General features: G+C 44.8%; 1 protein-coding gene across 1 annotated transcript; it reads left to right on the forward strand.

The window, feature by feature from the left end:
- Positions 1 to 2,202: 2,202 nt before the first annotated feature.
- Positions 2,203 to 13,303, forward strand: LURAP1 (leucine rich adaptor protein 1). Its single transcript, XM_007946685.1, has 2 exons — positions 2,203 to 2,400; positions 12,782 to 13,303. Exons 1-2 carry the CDS (start codon positions 2,203 to 2,205, stop codon positions 13,301 to 13,303), a joined length of 720 nt encoding a protein of 239 aa, XP_007944876.1.
- The last annotated feature ends 5,812 nt before the right edge of the window (positions 13,304 to 19,115 follow it).

Genomic DNA, 19,115 nt, shown 5'->3' on the forward strand with positions numbered 1-19,115 from the left:
CTGGCCTCTTGAACTCCACATTTTTACTGCTCCAATCCTTTCTCCTTGAAGCTCTAGTGGCATAGTGCCTAAGGAATTTGACTGCTAACTAGAAGGCTGGTGGTTCAAACTCACGAGCCACTCCTCAGAAGAAGATTGGGCAATCTACTTCCATAGAGATACCACCTTTAACTCCCAAGGAGGGGTTACTATGAGTCAGATCTGACTCCATGGCAATGAGTTTAATCCTTTCTCCTTGCAAAATCCAGAGTAAATTTCAAAAATGCAAGTGTTTTTCATCAATCTTTGACTTAAAACCCTTCCATGAATGATGTGATTGTTTAAGGAACAATATGTCACTTAAAATTATAAACCAAAACCAAACTCACTGCTGTTGAGTCCAATCCAACTCATAACAACCCCTCCTTGGGTTTCTGAGGAGGTATCACTAGATTGCCCAACCTTCCTTTTGAGGAGTGACTGGTGGGTTTGAACCGCCAGCCTTCTGGTTAGCAGTCAAATGCCTTAGGCACTACACCACCAGAGCTCCCTGAAATTATAAAGGTCACCATTAAATGAACTAAAAATAGTGATAAAAGTATATAGGGCCAGTAGAGGAAGGGAAGCACAGGATGTGAGTTAAATCCGTCTTTATCGTAATAAGTGAGAAGACAATGCTTAAAATCAAGAAATAAAAGTAAAAGCCTATGGTTTAGAATTATGGGTGTGTGTGTGTATATATATATATATACACACACACACACACACATTATCATCTATTATATGTATTATATATAGTATATATTGCATATATTTCATATATATATGAAAGCCTATATACTGCATATATACATATGTACATACATATATACACATATATTCACACACACACACACACACACACATACACACACACATATATATAAAAGCTCTGGTGGTACAGTGCCTAAGGTATTTCACTGCTAGGTTGGCAGTTCAAACCCACCAGCTGCTCTGCATAAGGAAGATGGGGGTTACCACCTTGGAAACCCAATGGGGGTCACTATGACTCAGAATCAACTTGATGATTTGGCAGTGGGTTTGGGTTTTCTTTTATATATGTGTGTGTGTGTATATATACATATATAAAGCATTTGCCTATTGGGAATAGGACTAGAGGTGGGAAAGGAAAGGCAAGAGTAATTTTTTCATTGTAACTCCTTTTATAACCATAGCCTGGAATTACTTAGTTTACAAATAAAAAACAAGGGGAAAAAAAATCCAGTACTTCCTCATTGCCCATAACCTTGCTACTCAAAATATGGTCTATGGCCAACATCTGAGAGCTTGCCGGAAATGCAGGATCTCAGGCCTCACTACTTACAGAACAAGATTCATAGATTATTTATATGCACAATTAAATTTAAGAAGCACCAGTCTACAAGAGCCAACATAATTTGGTCCATGTGAACTGCTCCATCTTCAGCACTATGTGTAGCTTCTTATGGCCAGGAGGACTTTACTTTCTGCTCCCTCCATCTAAATTTTAGCCACTGGGGGCTAGTATTGAAGTGTTTGTGTCAGTGACTAGCTAAATCTGCCCTTATTTTAGGCCCTGCTCTGGTGGCATAGTGCCTAAGGCATTTGACTACCAACCAGAAGCCTGTCAGTTCAAACTCACCACCCACTCCTTGGAGGGAAGACTGGGCAATAAACTTCCTAGAAATACGGTGCCTCGGAAACCCAAGGAGGGGCCACTACGAGTGAGTCTGATATGAGTTGATGGCAATGAGTTTGTCTTTTTTGGAGTCTTCTGCTCCAGGAAGGTTTCCAAAATCCTGTGCAGCCCTCTGGTACTCTACTGTTCTTTAACATTCCACATCCCTGAGTGACTAAGATGCTTAGCCTTCGTTCAGCACTCATTTATTGAGCGCCTGATGTGTGCCTGGCTGGGTTCCGTGGCAGAGTGGAGAGAAGATTTGAAGTTTTCCTAGGTGCTTTAGGTACAAATCCAGTACGTATTCGCCCAGCCACACGCATTCCTGGGCCAGAGGTTGTGTGCGCAGCATTCGAATACATGTATGGCTGTGCGCTGCTTTTCTGAGTGTTACGGTACCCTTCTCCCCCCGCGCCGCGCGGGCGGGGACCCACCCGTTCCGCTCCGCATCAGCGGCGGAGATAGGAGGACCCCCGGGAACGAGACCCCTGAGTTCGGTCCCCAGCACTTCTCAGGCTTGGATCCGCATGGAGGGATCCGCGGAGTCCCAGACGCCCGACCTGAGAGACGTGGAGGGCAAGGTGGGGAGGAAGACCCCTGAAGGGCTGCTCCGCGGGCTTCGAGGCGAGTGGGAGCCAGGGACCGCTGGCGCCCTGCTGCTCCCTGGGGCACCTAGCACAGGCCATGGCCTGGCGGACAAGATCGTGGCGCTGAGGATGGAGCTGGTGAGTGTCGCTCCACGGGCCCGGGGGTCGGAGTTCCCAGCATAGGGCCGAACGGACTGATGCCCCCAGAGTTGGGCTGGAAAAAGGAGGGAGTTAAAACTCCTCGCCTACCCCTCCGGATCCCACCCAAGTCTATCTATAAAACCTGGAGTGGAGGTAGAGTGATATACATTGATCGTCCCCAAGGGTAAGTGGGGTATTTGGTGGGTCCTGAGGACTTGGGGTGCTAGGTACAGGCTTTAGGAAGTTACCCTGCCAAATAAATGGGAGTGGGCAAAAGAGGGTTGGGAAGCCACTGTGAAACGAAGTAATAATCCATGCAGGGACCACCTGTTCCTACCCCACTCCCCTTTATAGTTTATACTTCCCGTTTTTTCTTCATCTCCAAACGGAGATTTTTGAGGACTGGGAAAGGATTTGGTTCAGCTCAGGCTCCAATATTCAGGACAGGATTCAGCATGGAAGAGTTTGGTGAGGGGCATGTCTACTGAAAACTGCCTGGACCAGAAGCACTAAAAACATTCTGCCTCCCTTACCCCAATGTCTCCACATTCCCTCACCCCCACTTGTATCTGAAAGTTCCTAGAACCAGAGCAGACAGAGTAGGAGCACCATCAGTGTCTGTTTCCTCACCTCAGACTCAAGTCTCCTCCTCCAAGGTGCACTGGACATTTGGATTTGTCTGGATCTCCTTGGGGAAGAGGAGGAACAGGCACCCTCCCCCATCCCTGGTGCTGCTGGTCTAGATTCAGAGCCAAAAGGGCAGCTGCTTGCTCCCCGCACCGCTCCCTACAGGCTCCCCAGGGTACTTGGGATTTGCACCTGCCATCACTTTGCAGCCAGTTCTAGGGACTTGAGGAATTGCCAGCCCCTCTTTGGCCCAGAACCAGGAGCCCACAGTGAGTGTGTCAGCTAATGTCTTCCTGGAGCCCCACTGTGTGCCCAGCTCTGTGCCAGGCTGTGCTGTGAGGTATGGGGGGAGAAGATTACAGGGCTCTCGGACCAGTTAGAGTTCTTACTTTCCGCCTGGAGAGGCTGGGAGGAGAATCTTGTGGGCGGAGCAGTCAGAGAAGGCTCCCTAGGGGAACTTGAATGCTAAGTGTGCACTTGGCCTTGAAGGTTGAGATGAACAACAAATGCTCCAGAGCAGGGCTGTAACTGTGCTCACTGGGGGGTGATGGTGAGAGGTGGTGTGTTGGTTTTACCCCAATATCTCCACGTTCCCTCACCTCCACTTGTATCTGAAAGTTCCTAGAACCAGAGCAGACACAGAATAGGAGCACCATCAGTGTCTGTTTCCTCACCTCAGACTCAAGTCTCCTCCCCCAAGGTACAGTACAAAAAAAGCTAACTTTTACTGAGTGCAAGTGTCAAGAATCATACAGCACTTTACGAGATATTCTCTTACAACCCATTATGTAAGTGATATTTTATAGACGAAGAAACTGAGGCACAAAGAGGTTAAGAAACTACCCAAACCAAAAAAACCAAACTCACTGCCATCGAGTCTGTTCCAACCCCCATTGGGTTTCTGAGGTGGTAAATCTTTACAGAAGTAGATTGCTCCATCTTCCTTCTGTGGAGCAGCTGGTGAGTTTGAATTGCTGACCTCTGGTTAGCAGCCAAATGCCTTATCTGCTATGCCACCAGAGCAAGTTAACTGCCCAAGGTCATACAAAAAGTAAACAGCAGAGTCAGGATTTGAACCCAGGTGGTCTGACTGCATCTTAACCATTGAGACCTGCTTTGTGTCAGGCACTTTAAAGACATTATGTCACTGAAGTGAGAAAAGTAGTTATCATTTTTCCTATCACACAGATAGGGAAACTTGCTTGGAGGTGTTAAGGGGCTTGTCTGAGCTCACACAAGTGGTCAGTGGAGGAGCCATGCCTAGTCTCTCTGGCTCTCACTCTTTTCTGTCTTTGGTGGAGAGTGCTGTCTGCTGTCTGTGAACTTTGTTGTTGTTATGTGCCCTCGAGTCAGCCCCGACTCATAGCGACCCCTCCTTGGGTTTCCGAGGCAGTATCACCATGGAAGTAGATTGCTCAACCTTCCTTCCGAGGTGGCTAGTGGGTTTGAACCACCAGCCTTCTGTGAACTTTAAAGGGGGTAAATTTAACTTCTGATTTGTCTCTGAATTCTTGACATTGCCTGGCCTGAGGCTGGAGGGAGGAACTCTTTTGGGCAGCAAAACAAGGAGTGGCTCCTCATATACACCCACGATCCCTACCCCATTCCTTTCTCCCTCCTAATTGATCCCTTCATGCACTCTGCCCTGACCACTGGCTTGGGCCAACTGAGGACAAGGAGTGGGGCAGGGGGGTTTCCCTTGCAGCCACTGGTGGTAAGATTGTTCTAAATCCTTAAAGGATGGCTCTTCAGCTATCTATCCCCTTCCCAACTGTCTTTGCAGGGAGTGGCAGGCCTCCCTGTGAGGCTGTGGTCAGCTCTGCCTCTTCCCTACTGCCTCCTTCCTGTACTCAAAGGTTAATAGAAGCAACCAAAGGCTAGGATAGATGGAAGGAGAAACAGTGGACCTCCCATTCAAGGAACTTTTTCTATGACAATCCACCCTTCACAGAGTAGCTTGAGAAAAAGCATTAGGCCAGAAGGGCTTCAAGACCTGGCTCTGCTTCTGAATTACTCTGTGATCTTAAGTAGGCCCCTGTCTCTCTTCTAGCCTCACTTTTTCTGCCTCTGGGGATTGGGTGGGATGTTGGAACTAGATGATCTCTAAAGACCTTTCTAGTAACAAGTATCTGAGAATCACATTCCACAACCAGGATGCTGGGAGTGGAATCTCCAGATTTTTACCCTGGAGCCTGATTTGGATGGAGCAATGAGGTAGCCATACTCCATTATCCCAGGGCTGGGCAGAGAGTCTGATCTGTACATGTAGAAGGGGAGGGGTAGTAGAGTAATTCAGGGGAGGAACCTGAACCCCCCTGGAAAAAGAATCAGGATTCTTTGGGGTGGCCTCTGAGGCTACATTTCTCTTAAACTGTGTATTCCTTTCTCTATTTCCAAAGAAATAGTATGAATGAGTGTGTTTCTTTTTCTGGTAAGAAAGCCTTGCTTTCATCTCTTCTGGGGAATAGTGCTGTCAAGCAGTGAATCCCTGTGTCAGACCTACCAAACCCTAGGTTTAGCACCAAAAATGAATTGGGCAGGACCTTCCCTCAGGGAGCTTACACATTCTGAGTTAGCGAGGGAGAGAGACAAGCTAACAACTCTAGTGCAGGATGGGTAAGTCCTCTTGGACCCCAAAGAAGGCCTCCCGAAAGAGTGGGGTGGTTGGTTTTGTGCTCTGGAAAGTTCACTTTGACTTGGAGAGGAGCACATGGTGTTTCCTCTAGTTGAAATGCCTCTTTCTACATTTTTTCCCTAAGTCCTGCTTAACCTCCAAGTCTCAGCTCATGTCTCTTATCTGACCTTATCTGTTTGGGTTATAGACTTATAGGTTCCCATAGCCCTCTTTGTGGCATTTGTTTCCCCTAGTAGTTGTCACACAAAATTTTGAGTGCTTGCTTCATTGTCTTACATTACCCACTAGGCTGTGTACCCTCCTCTAAAGGCATTATTTAATGTAATGCCAAGCTTATACTCATAAAACTCATTGCTGTTGAGTTGGATGCAACTCAGCGACCCCTCCTTGGGTTTCCAAGGCACTGTCACTATGAAAGTAGATTGCCCAATTTTCCTTCTGAGGAGTGGCTGGTGGATTTGAACCACCAGCCTTCTGGTTAGCAGTCAAATGTCTTAGGCACTATACCGCCAGAGCTCCTGCCAAGCTATGTTGTTGTTGTTGTTGTTGTTATGTGCCGTCGAGTCGACCCCGACTCATAGCGACCCCTCCTTGGGTTTCTGAGGCAGTATCACTACGGAAGTAGGATTGCCCAACCTTCCTTCCGAGGAGTGGCTGGTGGGTTTGAACCGCCAGCCAGCCTTCTGGTTAGCAGTCAAGTGCTTTAGCCACTGTGCTACCAGAGCTCCTTGCCAAGCTATAGGAAACCCTTAATAAACATCTATTCCATGACTGAATGGATTAACTCTATTTTAAAGAAGGTCAAGGAGGACTTCCTGCAGGAGGTACCATTTGAACTGGGCCTTGAAGAATGAATAAAGTCAGTGGAAATTCCAGTTCAAGATGTCAGATTGAATGTATGCATTCACCTCCATTCTTTCCTGAAACTTCACCAAAAAGCAAGTAAACAATAATTTTTAAAATAATAAATAATTATTTAAAAAGATGTGATGCCATGATGACAATGAGAACAGGAGAGCAGATGATAAGAATAAAATTTTGGAAGTTGAAAAGCAGAAGGAAGAATGGTAACTAACTTAGTAGATCCCCCCCCCCAAAAAAAAAAAAAACAGCTGAATCCCAAACCAGCAGTGGGGAAAATTGAAAAGCAATTTGCGCTACGTAATTCTTCAATGGCTTTAGGAATTGGAAGTACCAGGTATTTCTAAAACTAGGGATGAGAGTGGAACTGAAAATAAAGCAGTTGGTTGAAAGTCTGTTTAAGAATCATACCTTAAATTAAACAAAAATCTACTAAATATACAAAACACCTCTCCTAGCCTTCTCCCCTACTTAGCTCTCAGAATTTTGGCAGCATTACTTATATTATTTCTTCCATAGTGGATGGTGGGGGCTCTGGTAGCATAGTGCCTAAGGCACTTGACTGCTAACCAGGAGGCTGGCGGTTCAAACCCACCAGCCACTCCTCGGAAGGAAGATGGGGCAATCTATTTCCGTAGTGATAATGCCTCAGAAACCCAAGGAGGGGTCACTACAATTATGAGTCGGGTCCGACTCGACAGCACATAACAACAACAACATAGTGGAGGGTACAAGATTCTTCTCTGTGGAATATGATGAGTGCAAGAGAAAAAATAAAAGATACTTATTCCTTACCCAATCAAACAACCAAGCCAGATCTCCTTGTAGTGAAGCTCACAGTTTCCAGTCATCTTTTTAGATCCCTATTCTGAAGGTAGCAGACGGCTGAAGATTATAAGACATCTGATGAGCTCCTCTAACATGAAAAATATAGATCTAAACAAACAGAATAAAGCAACCTGAATGACATAGAGATAATATAGGGTGATGAGAACTTACAAAAATCATCAATCATATTCTTAAAGAGATGTTGTTGTTGTTAGGTGCCGTCGAGTCGTCTCCGACTCATAGCGACCCCATGCACAGCAGAACGAAACACTGCCCAATCCTGTGCCAGCTCCATGATCAATCCCTGCTATACTTGAGCCCATGGCAGCCACTGTGTCAAAAGAGATAAGAGATAATATTGTAGTCATGAACAAACCAGAAGGTTTTTTTTTTTTTAAAAGGAAACATTCAGAGAACTAGAAACAACTCTTGAAATAAAAACATGAAAAACTCAATAGAAAGTTTGACCACATTGAAATTATTCAGAAACTAGAGAAAATGTAGAAAGAGGTGGAAGACAAAAAAAAAGAAACAAATAAAAGAGGATCTGTCCGAGAATCCCTTGATTCAAATAGTCAGGTTTCCAGAAAGAACAAAAAAGTATTATAGGAAAAATAATCATCAAAGAAAATCCTCCAGAACTGAAGGGCATGATTTTATAGCTTAAAAGGGTCTATCAAGTAGGCAACTAAATGGATGAAAATAGACCAACACCATGGCAAAATACTATGAAATTTTAGAGCACTAAGAATAAAGGAAGAACCTAAAAATGTCTAGAAAGAGAGGAAAAATACTCACATACAAAGGATCAAGAATGACATCAAACTTTAAAAAGTGTAACATTGGAAATTAGAAGACAATGGAACAATATCTTCAATTCTGAGAAAAAAATTATTTTCAACCTAGAATTCTTAACCCAGCCAAACTATCAACAGTGTGAGGATAGAATAATATTTTTAAACATGCAAGACCTTAACAAATGTACCCCCATACAGACTTTCTCAGGAAGCTACTAAAGAAGTAAATTAAGAAAGAAGAAGTCAGGAGATCTGGGAAATGCATACAACTTAGGAGAGAGGCAGCGGGAATCCCCAAGGTGATGGTGAAGAGAGATCCCCAGAGGACAGCTGTGCAGAGGGACAAATTAGAGCAAATCAGAAGGCTACCAAGGAGATGTCTCTAAGAAGATGGTAGATGACTTTGAATGAGTTTGAAAGCATTGAGACAGAAACTTAGACAACTGAGGAAGATTTTGGGGATTAGGAGCCCTCGTAGTGCACTGGTTAAGCACTTGGTTGCTAACCAAAAGGTTTAAACCCACCAGTCACTCTGTGTGGAAGAAAGATGTAGCAATCTGCTTCCATAAAGATTTATAGCTTTGGAAACTCAATGGAGCAGTTCTACTCTGTGACACTAGATCACTATGAGGCAGAATTGACTCGACAGCAATGAGCTTATTTTTGGTTTTTATAGTAATTAGTTACTGATAAGTATATAGCAAACTAAAATAAATAAATAAATAAAAATAATAATAAAAACCTAAGGCAAACAAAAAGTAGTAGCAAGAAAAGCAATCATAGTAAGCTCCATGACTTAGCTGTGAATAGCATCCTGAAATCGTAATAAAGTGAATATTGAATAATTAATTTTGTTGCATATATTGGGAGGATAGGAAAGTAGGCAGGGTATTTGTGTGGCAAGAGAGTTCAGAATGTGACAAAAGGGTTAAATCCTAACCTTTTGTAGTAAGGGAAGTTAATAGAAAACTCCCCAAACTGAAAAATCAGGAAGTAGCGATATAAACAAGTTATTTAGAGGTTAGGAGGTAAACACCAAGAGAAACAGCTGCAAAATTGAAATAGTTGTTTCTGGGAAGTGGAATTTAGGACTAGGATGGAGGAACTGTTAATTTTTCATAATAAACCTTGTAGAACTGTTTGCCTTTTTAATCTAGGTTCATCTGTTACTTCAGTTAAAATTAAAACAATTTAAAAATGATGCGTGGCCACAGAAGGACAAATATTGTATTAGTCCATTATTGTAAAACTCAAAGAAAGTTTTAGATATGGAAGGAAATTTTCTTTGTTGGTTACCAACAAAGTGGTGGAAGGGGAGGGAGGGGAGGGAACACTGTTAGATAGGTAGAGATAAGTATTGATTTGGGTGAAGAGAAGAACAATGTACCAAATGTGAGTGATCAACATGGTGGCATTGAGGAAGAAGAAGACATAGACAAGTACATGGGAGGTACAGACAACAAAGATGAACCCTTTTGCACATACAGTATTGCGTTGTCAGTGAAGGCAATCATGGGTATACGGGTAGATAAATGTGTGGACAGACTGAACTATTAGGTATGTCTATGAAGCAGGGAGTATACCCAAGACCATGTATAGGGTTGGCAGACAATGGTCCTATAAGTGTATTTGTATGATCTGAATTCCTAGGTGTATAGTGGAGCTGACAAAGGACAAGGTTGTAGTCCCTTCTTGGTCACAGCCAGCTACCCAGAGGGACCGAGTAGTTGAACCTGTGGGCTCAGGACCATAGTCACAGGGGACATCAAGCTCAATTGGCATAACATACTACACAAAACATTGTTCAACCTCCTACTTTGGTGAGTAGCGACTGGGATTTTAAAAGCTTGCAAGCAGCCATGTAGATGCAACGATGGGTCTCTCCTCATACAGAGCAAAGAAGAATGAATAAAACCAAAGATTCATGGAAACAATTAGTCCTAGCAACTGGTACACCATGCGATCCACAGCCTATATGACTATGAGACCAGAAGAACTAGATGGTGCCCGGTTACCACTGTCAACCACTCTCAGGGGGATCTATGTAGGAGATCCTGGGTAGAGAGGGAGAACAATGTGGAACAAAACTCAAAATCATTTGGAAAAAAAAGAAAAGGGGGGGACCAGCTTTGCTGGTCTGATAGAGCCTTGTGGAACCCCTGAGACTATGGCACCTAGCTGCCCTTCAGGTCTGGAATTGAACCCACACCTGTGGCTTCCACATTTACACTAGATAGATAAACTTCTTGGAGATAACAATCCTGGGGGAATAATAGAAAGGCTGTGTATGCACAGGGAGACAGCTCGGGGCAGGAGTGTATGGGAGGGAAGGACACAGGGAAGAGGTAACTATGGGGAGGAAGTGGGAGGGGAGCTGTTGCATTGTGGGAAATTGTAGTCAATGTCATGAGACAGAGTGTATGTTAGCTTCTGTACGGAAAGTGAATTTGCTCTGTAAACTTTAACCCAAATCACAATTAAAAAAAAAAAAAAGTGATGTGTGGCAGGACCTTGGATGCACTGGGATATATATTAGAGGTAAAGCTAGAGAGATGGGCGAGAGCTGTATTATGATAGGCTTTTGAATGCCAGCTGCTGAAGTGTTTCAATTTTATTCTCCAAGAGCAGTGAAAAAGCTATAGAGCCTCTTGAGCAGAGAAGGGACAAGTTCAGACTTGTGCTTGGGGAAGGTAACTCAGTGAATGTTAGTTGTACAGAACCCTAGAGATTACTCAGTAAATCAGACTTACTCCCAGTACAGACAGACTTTCTGTCAAATGTGGGAAAGAGAACCCTGAGTACCCAGCCAGAGGGATTCTGATCCTCCTAAGTTATGCCCAGCCTTTCCTTCCTTAACACCTGTTACTAACACCCTGAAGGGGCTGGGGACCCAGGTCACCTCCCTCTTGTTTCCCCAGCTCCTGCCTCCTTTTGATCTAGGTTACTTCCCAATTAACACCTGGGCCCATATCAGCTTTGCTTGGCTAATTGTCTTACTGGTAAATCTAGATCCCTGGTTCAGTATTAAAACCCTAAATATGAAGTTCGAAGCTCAGAGGAACCAGTTTTAATACCTTTATTGAGACTTTACTCTGTGGCAGGCAATATGCCTCAAAACTTCATAGCCACCTTAACTTCTTAACTGCAGCCAAATACCCTAATGAAGTGAGTTACTGGGCCCATGGGCTTGAGACCATGGTCACAGGGACTTCAAGCTCAATTGGCATAACATACTACACAAAAACATTGTTCTACGTCCTACTTTGGTGAGTAGTGACTGGGGTCTTAAAAGTTTTAGAGTGGCCCTCTAAGATGCAACAATTGGTGTCTCCTCAGCAGAGTAAATATGAATGAAGAAAATCAAAGATGCATGCAAACAATTCATTCAAGGGACTAGTGGACCATGAGAACCTCAGCCTACATGACCCTGAGACCAGAGGAACTAGATAGTGCCTGGCTACCACTGTCAATGACTTGGAATGGGATCAAAGTAGGAGATCCTGGATAGAGTAGGAGAAAAATGTGGAACAAAACTCAAAATCATGAAAAAGATCAGGCTTACTGGTCAGATAGAGACTGGTAAAACCCTTGAGACTATGGCCACTAGATGGCTTGGAATTGAACTTACTTTCATGGCTTCCAGCCAAACAATAAACAGGCATATAAGGTGAACATTTACACCAGGTAAGTACAGTCCTTAGAACAATCAACCATGGGAGATCAGAAGAGCAGTGTTTGTACAGGGAGACAGCTCACAAGACAGGAATACTTAGGAAAGGAGGACATAGGAAAAAGGTAACCACAGGGAAGAAGTGGGAAGAGAGCTGTTATATTATGAGGATTGCAATCAATGTCATGAAACAAAGTGTGTAGGAACTGTGGTATGGAAAATGAATTTGCTCTATAAACTTTCACCTCGTTACAATTAAAAAACAAAAAACAAAACAAAAAAAAAAAAAAACACCTTCATAGCCACTCTCTAAGATGAGTGATTTAGCTCTGTTTTACAAACAAGAAAACTGAAGCTCAAAGAAGAAAGTTGTCCACAGTCATATGTAGAGCTGGAATTTTAACAGCAGTCTCTGCTTCTAAAAAGTTCACAGTCCTGGTGGAACCACTGAGACTATGGCCCCTAGCTGCCCTTCAGGTCTGGAATTGAACCCACACTTGTGGCTTCTTAGCCAAACAAAAGGCAGGCATATGAGCTGAACATTTACCTGAGGTAGATACACTCCTTGGAGAGAACAATCATGGGAGAAAGAAGGGCTGTTTATGCACAGGGAGACAGCTCAGAGGGCAGGAGTGCATGGAGGGATGGATGGACATAGGGAAGAGGTAACTATGGGGAGGAAGTCGGAAGGGAGTTGTTGCATTGTGGTAAATTGTGGTCAATGTCATGAGACAAAGTGTATGTGAACTGCTGTATGGAAAGTGAATTTGGTCTATAAATTTTCACCCAAAGCACAATTGAAAAAAAAAAAAAAAAAAAAGTCCATAGTCCAAATCACTCTATTTCTAAGCTTCTTCAAAGAGAAGCATAGATAGATGGGCCACAAGGTGGGGGCCTCTGGCAATATTAGGGAAACCCATGTCCTAGAACCAAGGCTGATCTTTTCTCCCACTTCCCCAGGCTTACCTGCGAGCTATCGACGTGAAGATCCTGCAGCAGCTGGTGACCTTGAATGAGGGCATTGAGGGAGTGCGCTGGCTGTTGGAGGAGCGAGGGACGTTGACCAGCCACTGCAGCAGCCTCACCAGTAGCCAATATAGCCTGACAGGCGGGAGCCCAGGCCGTTCAAGACGGGGCAGCTGGGACAGCCTGCCAGACACTGGCTCCACTGACCACCTGGACAGTGTCTCCATCGGCAGCTTCCTGGACACAGTGGCCCCCAACGAGCTGGATGAACAGGGCCACCCTAGGGCTCCCCCACTTGAGATGGACTGGGCAAGGGTTGTTCCCAGTGGGGAGAGAGCCAGGACTGAGGTGGAGGTGACAGCCACCAGGTTAGGGGGATTGAGGGCTGGGTGGAAATCTCCAGGGGAAGGGCTCCAAGGTATACTGTCTGAGCCACCAGAGGACGAGGCTGCCAAGCTGGGCTTCGAAGCCCACTGGTACTGGGGGCAATGCCAGGATGATGTGACCTTCTTGTAAATGTTTCCTGTGGCTTCTCTTATCTCTACTCCCTCATCTCCCTTAAAACTCTCTCTCAATCTGGGACTATGAAGAGCCTGCATTGAAATCAGCACTCTATGGTTACCATGGAAATCTGGCTTCACCATCCCTTTGGTTTCTGGGAAGTCTCTGGCCTTTATTCCTCAATTATTGGGTCCCTACAGCTATTTCCATAGAGACATTGACTCTAGAGCCTTGGCCTGTGACTTCTGGTGTGATGATATCCTCATCTACCCACTAGATAAAGATTTGAGGGATTTAGAACCCCTAGGAGATCCCTGGTAGAGACAGGTCTGGTTACCTCACCCAAAGTCTAGGTCCATTGACCCCACTCCTGGCCAAGGGGGAGGGTGAAGGAAAGACAAGGACATTCAAGGCCAACCCTCCATGAATTGGCCCTCCCACAAGCCTTTAGAGTGAGTAGAACCACTCTTCCTGTCTGTTGAATGATGTCATTTCCTGCCAGGAGGGATTAACACTTCCTCTGTACCAGTCCTCAGTTGGTGATAGATCAGTAAAGAGGTGACTGAACCCTTGCTGCTAAGTGATACTATACCATTTATTGTCCATACCATTACTTCTTGTGAGTGGGAACACATTACTATTTCTGGCAGGAAATGTTCTCATTTTCTGCCAGATGTTTGTACTTGTTTTCAGAACGGTTCTTACTTCTTGAACAGGGGTTCTCATTTTATCCTAGAGGATCTCCTTTCCTCTGTGGCTACATCCCTATCTTTGGTGCCTGTATGTCTGTCTCTGAGCTTTTAGGGAGGGAAGTTGGCAGGGACCTCTACTTAGTCCTTTCAATAAAGTCTATTTGGCCCACCCCTGCCACAGTTCCCTGTCTTACCCAAGCCCAGGGTTGCCCCCATTCTTGTGTCCTGGCTCCAAATCTGCCTGCCAGGAGATTCAGCCTTTGTATCACCACACCTTCTCAGTTTCCTCTTCAGACCTCAGGCCTTTTATATGCAGATAAGCCCTCAGCCATTTTTCTCCATTGCTACTGGGAGCCAGAAGGATCTAGAGGCTTGAAGTCTCTGGACTGGGGGAGTATATCAGAATTTTGGATGAAGGGAGATGTTTTCTTCTCTGACCTTGTGATTCTCCTTCCCCTACTCAGCCCCTTGCCTTCCACCATTTGGTCACAATGATGCCTGGTGGAGGCTGAGACACAAGGAATCCCCTTGTCTGGGCAACAATGGGGGCGTGGCAGGAAAAGACAGAAGTTCTTTGGTCCCTGGGCCCACATCCCAGGAGGGGGCAGGGAGTGAGGGAAAGGCCTATTTCCTCCCTTAGAGTAAGCCCTAGTCTCCTGGGACCTAAAGAAGGGAGCAGAGGACTGGCTCTGGGCATAGGTCCCAGGGCTCTAGTGAATTACACCAAAGAAGGAATTCAGGGAAGCTGCCAACCTGGGGCTCAGGGAAGGGACAAGCCCAGGGTATAGGGGGAGACAAGGTCTATGGCTGTTATCAGAATGAATTATTGAAAATTAACTCTTTGAACTTCAGATAATTGACCCATTTGGTGGTGACTGTTTTTCCTGGGCCTTGAAACTAAATTACTGGGAGAGAAAATGATGCATAGCTATTCACTGCCCTTGGGGCTCTGAGGTGGAAGAGTCTTCCCCAAATTCTGTAATAACTCCTGCAGTTTCTGCACTTTTCGTTCTATGCTGGGGAAGGAAGGGAAGCCAAGTTGATCACCTTCCCTAAACCCCCAAAGTTTTTTTTTAAGCCCTACTCCAGAATTTCTGAGGCAATATTATCAGTCATGGCCTCCCCGAAAGACCCCACCCCACTCCTCTCAAAGTGATAAAGATCTCCCAAGTATAGTCTCAGTCTCTCCTCTGCTGCCCACTAGCCCTCTCTTTATCACCCTTCCTGGTTCTGGGGCTCCTGACCTTCCTTTAGGCTGGAAATTTGAATACCCTGTTTCAATCCCTCCTCTTGCCAGTTTGCAGTCTGTTCTTCCACTTGGATACCTCAATATTCCTTTTTGAGATACACTAGTTCATTTAACAACTAAGCTGAAGAAGATGCCTGCCCTCTTATGGTCATTACGCACCATTGCCAGGGACATGTGCCATCGAGTTGATTACAATTTATAGTGACCCTATGGGAAATATTTAGGAGCTCTAGTGGCATGGTACCTAAGGCATTTGACTGTTAGCAAGAAGGCTGGCACTTCAAACCCACCAGCCAATCCTCGGAAAGAAGGTTGGGCAATCTACTTTCGTAGTGATACCACCTCAGAAACCCAAGGAGGGGTTGCTGTGAGTCAGATCCAACTTGACGGCAGTGCATTTGGTTTGGTTTGGTTATAGGAAATATTTATAGCCTTGGAGGCCTATTGGGGGTTGCTGTGAGTGGGAATTGACTCGATGGCAGTGAGTTTGGTTTTTTTTTTTTCAGTTATAGGATGGGGTAGAACTACCCTGTAGGGTTTCCTAGGCTGTAATCTTTATGGAGGCAATTTGCAAGGTTATTTTCTCCTGCAGAGCTGCTGGTGGGTTTGAACTGCTACCAGCGCCCCTCAAAGGAATCCCTGGCTCCAGAAGAGATATGGGAGTAGAACCTCCAAGTCAAACATAGTCTTCCAGTAGACTAGCCTTCTCAGTGCCCAGACAGGGCAGAAACTTACTCAGAGTTATCTGTTATAAATCTGTGGTTAGAGAACCCAGATCTTCTGCCTGCTTAGCCACAGCTCCATCCCCTTAGCCAAACTTCCCCCAACACACTACAAAGGGACTTAAATTTTCTCACTTAATTGTTCAGGTTGTCATCCCACTCTAGAGAGGTAGCTTTAGGCTCTGAAGAAAAAGAATCCTGGGCCTGGACCGGGTAAATGATACACTGTTCTGGACAGCAGACAGGCAAGGAGAATTGATCTTGGACCAACCATTTTTCCTGAAGAGGGACAGGCTAATAGATCCAGACATAGTGAGGACAGACTCAGCATTTCTATTGCCAAGGAGACCTGGAGGGTAGACTGAAGGCTGGGGGCTCAGTTTAGGAAATCCAGATGGATCCACTGGAGTTGGGTAGCTCCATAGGTCAAGGGTGACATGTCAATTGGATGAGGGTGTTGCTCTGGAGAGGTGGGTGACCTGGGCTGCCTAGGTATTCCAGGGAGGTCTGGGTATTCTGTCTTAATCCCTTAGCCTCCATTTCAGTATCAGAGAAAACCAGTGAGCGTGAGTCCTTGGTCCTTCCTACCTGCTTCTGGACTGGCTGGCTAAAGCTGAGCTCTCCTGTTAGCATAACTTTTCTTAGATCAGAGGGAGGAACTGTTTGGGAGCTGGAAGGAGAAGGTAGGAAAAGGGAGAGAGATGCTGAGAGACAAGAGAGAATAAGATGAAAAAGGGGTGTTGAAAGTCTGATCAAAGGGAACATCCTGCCTTCCTAAGGGAAGGATTTTGTCAGGGTTCAGGGTAAGGCCAAAGATGAGACTGCTCATAGCAGCTGCAGAAACTGTATGTAGGAGGGTGAGGGATAGTGTTGGCTGGGCTGGATCCATCAAGAAGACGTAAGACCATGTAAGTGGGCAAGTGTAAGGGCCTGCGTTTAGGATGGGGGTGGTGAGGTTGGGCACTGGACAAACTGGGAGCTCAGCAGCAGTTTAGGTGAGAAATGCCAGCTGTGGAGGACTGCAAGCTCACTCTATGCATGGTGCCAGGCATGGGTGCCAGACATGTGCTGGATGTGCAGTGATACCTGTGCAATGAATGGAGGAATGAATGAGTGTGTGAAAACTCACAGAGATGTGATATTTAAAAAATTGATTTTACAAATTAAAACATTAACCTATTCTCAGCAAACCTGTGGACAGTATATGAACGGTGTTAACAGTTGTTAACAGTGCATTGTTGCTGAGATTCAGAAAGGTTCAATAATTTGCTCAAGGTCATATAGGTAATAAATGATCTGGAATATTAACTTCTCATGGATTAAATTTGGCGCCCCAAATATATGTCAACTTAGCTAGGCTGTGATTCCCAGTATTTGGGTGGTTAGCCTCCATTTTGTGATGTATTATAAATCCTGACCTCTCTGTGTTTATGAAGGAGCTCTGGTAGTATAGTGGATAAGGCATTAGGCTGCTAACTAGAAGGTCTATGGTTCAAACCTATCAGCCACTCTGTGGAAGGAAGATGGGGCGATCTACTTCCATAAAGATTTATAGTCTCAGAAACCCAATGGGGATCTCTAGGAGTTGTAATCAACTTGATGGCAGTGAGTTTGGTTTTTTGGATGTGTTTATGCGGGAGCTCTGGTAGCATGGTGCTTAAGGAACTTTGACTGCTAACCATAAGGCTGGTGGTTCAAATCCACCAGCCATTCCTCAGAAGGAATGAAGGTTGGGCAATCCTACTTCTGTAGTGATACTGCCTCGGAAACCCAAAGAGGGTCCGACTCGGCACATAACAACAACAACATGAGGCAGGATTGGGTTATGTTAAGAGCATTAGGTTATGTTTATGTTAATGGGAAGGTTTTGGGTGGGACAGCAACACTTTTACTCAGGTCACAGTCATGATGTGATGGATAGAAGGGGAGTTTCCCTGGGGTGTGGTCTGTATCAGCTGTTATCTTACAAGAGATAAAAGGAGAGTGACATTGAGCTGAGAGACACAAACCTAACTACCACCAAGAAAAAAGCCAGGAGCTGAGGACACCCATTGGACCCAAGGTCACTACACTGAGAACCTCCTAAACCCAGGGGAATATCGATGTCAAGACTTATGTAGCTCACCAAGGAACACTGTTCCCACAGATGTTGAAAGGAGACAAGGACCTTCCTCCAGAGCCAACAGAGAGAAAGCCTTCCCCTAGAGCTGGTGCTTTAAAATTCAAACTTCCAGCCTTCTAAACTGTGAGGAGGGAGCTCTGGTAGCATAGTGCCTACAGCATTGGACTGATAATCAGAAGGCTGGCGGTTCAAACCCACCAGCCACTCACTCCTTGGAAGGAAGATTAGGCAATCTACTTCCATAGAGATACTGCCTTGGAAACCCAAGGAGGGGTCACTGAGTTGAACAGACTTGATGGCAGTGGTTTTTTTTTTTTCGTTGTTTAAACTGTGAGAAAATAAATTTGTTTGTTAGAGACATCCACTTGTACTCAGTTACAGCAGCACCAGATACCTAAAACAAACTAGGTCAGTCTCATTGCCCAGGATTGCAGAAAATCTTTACTAATTACCTATCCCCACCCCCATCCCTACTATATATCATGCTTCTGTTGCTGCTATAACAAATTACCATAAACTTAGTGACTTAAAACAACATGAATTTATTATCTTACAGTTCTAGAGGTCAAAAGTCCGAAATCACTTTCATGGCTAAAATCAAATGCAGGCCTGCATTTTTTATGGAAGCTGTGGAGGAGAATCTATTACCTTGTCTTTTCCAGCTTGGAGAAGCCACTTGCATTCCTCGGTTCAGGACCCCTTCCTCTATCTTGAAAGCTAGCAACATAGCATCTTCTCTCCTTTTCTTTCTTTCTTTTTTTAATTGTAGAAAATATACATAACAAAACATTTGCCAATTCAACAATTCTCTCCTTTCTGACTTCTGCTTCCATCCTTGTATCTCTTTAACTCTACTGTCTACCTCTTATAAGGACCTTTGTGATTACATTGGGCCCACTGGGATAATCCAGGATAATCTTTCATCTCGAGATTCTTAATTTAATCATAGCCACAGTCCCTTTTGCCATGTTGTTCTTATGTGCCATCGAGTGGGTCCCAACTCATAGCCATCCCTCCTTGGGTTTCTGAGGCAGTATCACTA

The sequence above is a fragment of the Orycteropus afer genome, unplaced genomic scaffold, assembly GCF_000298275.1.
Source record: "Orycteropus afer afer isolate SDZICR_OR568_19922 unplaced genomic scaffold, OryAfe1.0 scaffold00169, whole genome shotgun sequence".
In the NCBI taxonomy this organism is placed as follows: domain Eukaryota; kingdom Metazoa; phylum Chordata; class Mammalia; order Tubulidentata; family Orycteropodidae; genus Orycteropus; species Orycteropus afer.

What these genes read in the sequence shown, in the direction of transcription:
- LURAP1 (XM_007946685.1), top strand. Translation starts at nt 2,203, where the DNA reads ATGGAGGGATCCGCGGAGTCCCAGACGCCCGACCTGAGAGACGTGGAG. An exon ending in TGGCGCTGAGGATGGAGCTG is followed by an intron (nt 2,401 to 12,781) that starts GTGAGTGTCGCT and finishes CCACTTCCCCAG; the next exon opens with GCTTACCTGCGAGCTATCGA.